The sequence below is a fragment of the Fukomys damarensis genome, unplaced genomic scaffold, assembly GCF_012274545.1.
Source record: "Fukomys damarensis isolate Sample0158 unplaced genomic scaffold, DMR_v1.0_HiC HiC_scaffold_9, whole genome shotgun sequence".
NCBI classification, from domain to species: Eukaryota; Metazoa; Chordata; class Mammalia; order Rodentia; family Bathyergidae; genus Fukomys; species Fukomys damarensis.
Genome location: NW_022900921.1, coordinates 33,952,538 through 33,960,191, shown reverse-complemented (window position 1 = coordinate 33,960,191; position 7,654 = coordinate 33,952,538). Strand labels below are relative to the sequence as shown.

The 7,654-nt window shown below is 41.4% G+C and overlaps 1 protein-coding gene across 1 annotated transcript in view; it reads left to right on the top strand.

The window, feature by feature from the left end:
• Positions 1–2,684: 2,684 nt before the first annotated feature.
• The window catches only part of Tmed7 (transmembrane p24 trafficking protein 7), a 15,135-nt gene continuing 10,165 nt past the window's right edge, over positions 2,685–7,654 (top strand). The window contains exons 1-3 of the mRNA XM_010614160.2: positions 2,685–2,766; positions 7,097–7,320; positions 7,475–7,617. Coding sequence (XP_010612462.1) covers positions 2,685–2,766; positions 7,097–7,320; positions 7,475–7,617 — 449 coding nt within the window. The remainder of the gene's footprint in view (positions 2,767–7,096; positions 7,321–7,474; positions 7,618–7,654) is intronic.

Here is a 7,654-nt window from a genome sequence, read left to right as displayed (position 1 = left end):
ACTATGATCCAGTATCCTTTTAGCAACTACTTATTCAGTTTAAATGAGACAAGGCTGGTCTCTGTCACTTGCAACTAAAGAATTCTGCCTGATCTGGATATCAGCATCAAAGAGTAAGTATGACACAATAGTGCCTCAGGAAAGATGATGTATCTAAAAAGACTGAATTAAAGGGTTCTTTTTAAAATCTATATACTGTATCCCTTCGTATGAAGTTGAGAAATAAATCCAAAGACTACAGGACAGCCGTGTTGGATAGGTCACATTAAACAAATCCCTCTCACTCATCCTCTCTCTACTCTTGCAACAGCATTCAGTGATTCTCCCTTCACTCTTTTCAGTATAGTTAGAGTGATGACAGGATTACAGGAATCAGGAAAATGTCTTATACTCAGTTCTCAGTACATCAGAAAGGCTAGTGGGAGAATGAAGTGGGACAAAGGTCATGAAAATTTCTGTTCAAATTTTAGGATGTAAAGTGCACAGCCCATGGCGTGGAATGGTTAGACAGTTAACCTCCCTTCTTTGTTTATCTAGTAAGCATATCTGGGGTACTAGGGCAGGAAAATTATTTCTGAAGCTGTGTTAACTGTCCATCACTATAACAATATACCTCAGATAATCAATTTACAAAGATGAAAAGTTTATTTTGGCTCAGTTGTGCAGGTTCTCACTTCACTGATTTGGGCCTGTGGCAAGGAATCATTTATGATGGCAGAGGCATGTGGTGGAGGAAATTAACTCACTTCATGGCCAAGAAGCAAAGAAGAAGGGAGGGGTGGTCAGAGGACTAGAGCCCCACAGCCCCCTTCAAGGGAATATTCCCAAAGAACTAAAGACCTAAAGACTTCCCACTATGCCACACTTCTTCAAGGTTTCAAGGTTGTACTGTTTCCCAATGATTTTACCTTGGGCACCAAGACTTTAACACATAGATCTTTGAGGGACATTCAAACTCCAAAGATACAGCATTACCAGATGATAAGGTGAAATAAAGGCACAAATTTAAAAATTCTTTCTTCAAAGCTAGTTTGAAACTCTACTAGATATGTCCAGCCTGCATCCTGCATTGGGTTGGAGCCAAGTCAGTTTAATTCAAAACCCAATAGATACACAAGATACATTGTTACTTTCTCAGTTTCTGACAATAGTGTTGAAATAGCATCAACAAGTGATAACGGTTTCAGGTTGGCTTCTTACCTATGAAGTAAGGAAAATTATGGTAAGAAGTATTACGTTAAGGTCATTAGAGTCTTCTATCAAAGCATTCAATCAAAGAAATACAGAGGGAAACAGGGAAATGAAGGATGTGTCCTTGGATTTGGATGAATTAAACAGAATAATATAATGAGGCTACAACACAGAAACAAGCTAACACTTGTTTTGCCATTTAGTATGATTTATGTAGCAGTGTAATCTAGAATATTTTGGAGTTGGTAAGATGAAACCGAGTGGCCATTTCAAAGGATACTCAAATAAGGCTGTTTTTAATTTTTATACATTCTCTCTCATTCATTAAGATTATGACTGTTATCTTTCCAGTGCCTCTATTAAGCTAAAAAAATTGTTTTATCAGTAATCCTTCCCATACAAGTTATGTAATTGACAATAGGACATTGCATGTCTTAAAGCCTGTTAGTTAAGCACAGTGAACATGAATAAAGATCCTTTCCAACTGCTTTTGCCTTTGCCACATACCTAAAACTATTCATTTGCAATTGTCAGTGTAGTTTTATTTCTAACTGAAATATTTCTATAAATTAAAAATACAATCATTTATTTCTAAGTTACTTTTCTTGTGGTAGAGACAAAATACCTAACACCCATAAGTGAAGGGAGGAAAGATTTATTTAGCTCACAGTTTGTAGAGGTTTCATTCCATAATGGGCTGGCTCCAAAGCAGGGTGACAAGGCAGACAGGCATCACAAAGGAGAAACAGTTCACAGAGGGCAGAAGGTAGCAAAACAAGGGATGGCCACAGCTTTTTCTGTCCCTTATATCTTATCCAGGCTACTTACAGTGGGCAGCACTCACAACCTTAATCCTAATGCCCTTGATCCTACCATTGCAATGTGAACCCATCCCAGCGTCACCCATTCTAGATCTAGCCTCCTCTGAAAAAGCCCCACCTATGATTGCATGAGGCTTAGGGGGGACATCCAGACACAAGCCATAACTTATATGATTAAGGACAGTCTAGTAAATATAGTTCTTTTAAAAATGCCATACGTATTCCAGCATTGCAAATGTTTACAATAAGATTAACATATATCTCAATATAAAAGGAAAGGAGGATTCTGAATGGCACTCTTCTTTCATATAATTATTACTTTTATTTTCCAACCCTCTACCCCTTCCATTAATGTTTGCAAATCACCAATTATGTGCCAAACCCAGGATCAAGAAGACTGTTCTGACTTGCAGGGTGACAGGGAACAGATGGAGTCACTATAAAAATAAGAATGCTTGAGTTATTTCTGCTGTTTCAAACATCTAGCACACTGCCTAGAAAGAGGTGCTCATTTATAGAATGGTATTTCACAGTTTTCCAAGAAACAACTGCTCAAGTTCTTCATTGCAAGGATACTCCACTTGCTTTTATGTTAATGGAATTTTTCTGAATTCCTGAGTACCCAGGCCTTGTTTAAAAAAACCTTTCCTCTATCTCAGGGTCTCCGTCTCCATGGTTCTCCCACAGCATTTTCCACACTCTACTCGGTCACTCCTGGGCAGCATCTCTTCACTCCCCCAGTTCAGGAGAGTCAGTATGACACCTACTGTCTCCTAACCCATTCCTATCCCTGTTAAGTTTCAGCCATTGCCAGACAACTACTTTATTTCTGGTCACCACCATCTTTTATTCGGGTTATTGTTAGTCTTTCAATTAGTCTCCTTGTTTCTGTATTTTCACTTCTCTAATCCAGTCATTTTATGGCAGCCAAAATACTTTTTTTACAATAGAATTCTAATTAGGTTCTTTCATGGTTAAAATTCTTCAGTGGTTCTGCACTGCCCTAGAGAAAAATCCCAATCCTTTAATATGTCTTTTCAAACACAGCTGTTAATGTGGGTCATATGATCTGTTCACTAATCTCATTTTCTATTTTCATCTCCCTTTTGTTCTTCCGGTGCCCTTTAGCAAAGTTTTGCCCCAATATTTTAGTTGTACTATGAATCTCCGAGGAAAACAATGCAGTTCTTTGTGGCTGGGTAGAAAATTTAAAAGTGAGCAGCACCACCTGGTGGCCAGCATGGAGTGGGGCAGGCGTGATAAGGAAGAATTGAAAGGAAACCAGGTGAATGTGAAAAAGCCTGCAGAGGGGTTTTTGGCCTTTCTTCCCACCTAAAACTTTTCCCTCCATTGCTCCCTGCATTTTTTGACAATGCAAAATTGGTTTTCTGGAGGATGATAGTGAGGTTGCTACTGTCTTAAACTTCCATTTTCTAAAATACAAAGGCATTTTTCAAATGTGAATTTAAAATATTTTGATAGTAACTAAACTATAACGTGAGGGAAATTCTGCAGGGAGGTGACAAGCTGGTCTGACTACCACACTTTCTGATGAGCTAAGGTACAAAAGACTGGGTTCCTGGCCTCCAGAGATTCCTTCCATGTTTTCTACTTTAGTCACTGTAGTGTAAGTAGTTTCTGAAGACTCGTGTCCTTTTGACCCTCTGTTCTTTTCTTGAGACATACGTGTGATTTGCATGACTGGCAACATCAGTATTTCCTTATGATTTTGTTCTTTGTTCAATATCAAGGAGGTTGTCACACTCAGTAAGATTCTGAAGAGGTCACATCAATTTTAAATTTAAAATGTATTGCCTATTTTGGAAAAATCATATGCAGAGCTACTCACTGATTCAGGAATTCACAAATATGTACCCTTGATTATATCTTTGTATCTAACTCTTTAAACAAATTAAGGAACTGTGAAGAATTATTAATTGGTGCATTTTACTTTCTCTTAAATACCAGATATCTCAGACAAATTTTTACTAAGGAGCAATAGTGTAAGAGCTAAGTATTCTCCGCTATCTGAATTCTCATCATCTGAATATTGCAAACAATTTTTTCTCCAAATCTGTGCTGAATCAAGCCTGTCAAATGAATCCATGAGCATCTGCCAGCTAAAATATGTATTAGCGGGCTGGGGATTTAACTCAGTGGTTCCACCACCTGCCTCACAAGCAGCAAGGACTGGAGTTTGATCCCCGGTATAAAATTAATTAATTAATTAATTAAATTAAAATAAAATATGTATTAGCTTAAGCATCTAAAAATGAGGATGCAGAGTATACTGCAAATCTATCTCCAATCTTTTCCAGATGAATCTTTGCTCCTGTTGTTTAAATAGGTTGTACGTTATATAGAAAAATCATCTGCAAAAAAAAAAAAAGGCCAGGAATGTAGCTCAGCAGGCCAGCCACCTGCCTGGCAAGGAAGAGGCCCTGAGTTTGATTCTTGGTACTGAAAAAAACAAACAAACAAACAAAAAAACCTCTCTGCATTATTAAATAAAATGTTGTTTAGGAAGTTGATCCTAGGTTCTGACTACCAGTGTTTTGTTTAAATGACAAAGGGAAATAATCACAGATGATGCTATTTAAGGAAAATGTTGACATGTTCAGTTTAGTGCTCATTGTTAAAAGAGAAAGCAGAAGAGTAAACTTGAAAACTCAATGCCAAATGCATAAAAAACAACTGTGGAGTATGTGCAAAAAATGACTGATGTCATAAAAGACTGTGACCATGACAGGAGCAGAACTAACAGTGTGATTGTTAAGCTTAAATGTGAACTAGATTTCATTAAGAAGCTCCTGGAAAGCTGACCAGAGCATGATGGTGCTGTACTTGTCAGTAGATTAATCCACTGATTAATGATGCTCATAAATGAATGTGATTTTAGGAGGTGTGGCCCACGTGGAGGTGGAATTCTGGGAGAGCCTGTGGGGGACATATTCTTTGCTGGTGTTCTTCCCTTGCTCTGCTTCCTACCACCATGAAGTGAGCAACATTCTTCCACCAAGCCCCTCTGCCATGTTTTTGTTTTGGAGCCAGCCAACCATGGACTCTGATCCAAGCCTGTTACGTATATCAACCCTGTTGTATAAGTTGGTAATTGGTCCCAGTGACAGGAAAGATGACTAATACAACCACATTCAAAAATGCACTTATATGCACAATATTAGGAACTATAAAACTGCAAACAAAGAGAACTTGTATTTTGAAGGATTGCTTTATTTGCAGTTTGGAGTTTTGTTCTACAGCTTTATGCAATATTTGTCTGTCACGGATTGAGCGTTGAGCGCCAAAATGAAAAGACTATTCCTTGAATTTAGACATGGACAAACTTTGGCTGTCACCAGCCAAGGAGAATTTGTACTTCTCTCTATTCATACTCCCCATATCCACTTCACAAGTCCCTGCCTGACTCCTATCTGCCTCCACTTCCTTCTCATAAACTTCCTTCCTAGCTCTTAGGGACCACCGACACACCCTGTGTTGCCTAGAGCCCACCATAGTCATTTATTAGGGTAAAAAAACCTGAGTTCTATGGGGTTTGTCCATAATTCCAGCTACTCAGGAGGCTGAGACAGGTTCAAGTCCAACCAGGATAACTTAGTGAAGGTACAGCACCCCTGCGTGTTACCAGGGTTCTGGGGTGCTGTGGGCTCCTTCCAGAGATTCTTTCAGGTTCTTGTCCTAAAAAAAGAATTGGACAAAACGTGTGCAAAGGGTAGCAAGGTTTTACAGTTGTTAAAGGTAGGAAAAGAAGTATGTTCTGCAGAGTGAGAGCCAACTGCTGAGAAAGAGAAAGCATAGTGGCCACGAGGTTAATGGCTGCTGTCTTTTGTCCCCTCTCCACCCATTCTCTGGGTCTAGCCCGACATCAGATCTAGGCCATCGTATCAAACACCCACTTGATTTCACACCAGAAGAACTGGAGATAGCGCCTTCTTGTTAGTCACAGGTGCAGGGCATGGAACTGCTTTTCTGCACGTGTCCTGGATCTCCTTGATGAGCAGGTCGCCCCCACTTGCCCAATGGCCTGCCTTGCCATCATCTCCTGCTCCACTACCACTGACCAACCCAGCCAGGAAGCACCATTTATACTGAGACTTGAAGGATAAGCTTCAAGTAGCCAGAAACAGAGTTATGAAAAACAGAGTAAGGAGAGTAGCACAGCAAAAGCACAGTATCATGATCAAGGTTCTGTGGGAGGGGGCAGCCTGCTCCGTCTGAGGATGACCCTCACTGAATCAGGAGGGATGTGATCTGCCTGACCTAATCTTCCACACACCTGACTACCTAGAAACAAATTATCTTGTTTGCATACCTTTCTTTGTTTACTCCTTCATTCTCTAGGCTGAGGTCTGACCTAAAATGTCTTATCAAAATCCTTCTTGAGTTCGCGCCAGAATAATTGAAACTATCGTTTCTGGATTGGCCCAGGTTCAGGGCGTGGAAACTGCTTTTTTTTTCTTTTTCTTTTTTGGAAACTGCTTTTCTGCCCATGTGTCTTCTATCTGCATGACTGACAGGCTACGCCCTACTTTCCTGGCTCAGTGCTACTGGTGAAAACCTAATGTCCTTTAGAAAACACCACCACTAGCTACTATTATCTACTATTATTTTTCAGCATTCCAACAAAACTAGCGTTGTGATCGTAGGTAAGTTACTCAATGTTTTGATCCTTCCTCATCAGTAAGACAGGCGTATTAAATACTTAATAGGGTTTTTTTTTTGAAGGGTGGAATGAACTTGATAAAGAATGCTCAATAGATATTTATATTTAATAAAAAGCTTAGCTTGTGCTTTATCACGTGCTAACCACTTTTCTAGGTGCTTTTTCCAAATAACAAAACCTTGTAATAATTCTGTATCATAGGTACTGTCTACAGATAAGACTAAGACAAGAGTTAGCACCTAGCTCAGTCAGGTGATCAAAAGGCAGCAGGTCAGGGATCGGAACTCTGGCGGTCTGTTCCCAGAATTTGCACTCTTTGCCAAACTGCCTCCTCCAAATAGTTATTGCGTATTTATTAGAATACTGTCTGAAAACTGCACAGTGCTCTACCACAATTGCTTAGTTCCTCTGTCGCAAAACGAAGCCATCTTTACTGCCTCCGAGCTTCCCCCAGCTTTTAGCTCCTACACGGACAAAGACTGGAAAAAAATCAGCATTCCCGGAAGCCCGCTAGTCAGGCGCCACGAGCCCCAGTCCAAGGCAGACCACGCCCCCTTCCCTGGCTGCGCCCCCAACCCTGGTTCCGCCCCTCGTCCCGGATGCTGTGGACGCCTCGCCGGCTTCCACGTACGCGCTCCAACGTCTCCCCCCAGGAGAACACATCCGGGTCGCTGTGCAGGTGACTTAGGCCCCGCCCCTTCCGGCCAGCGCTCACCGCCACTTCCGGCCATCTCGGGCTTTCCCCCCCTGCTCCTCTGCCAGCAGTCTCTGGGCTCCTCAGGTCGTTCCTTGGTCGTGGGAGGCCTCTGAGCGCCTCATCCCGGAATCCCGCGATTCCTTGACCTCCAGCATCCCCCCTGAGGCTCAGGAGGCTCTGCCGTGTGCGTCTTCTCGGGGCGCTCCGGGTGAGGCCTGCCGCGCGTCGTGAGTCGGCACAGACCTAGCCCGCGTCCCCGCGAAG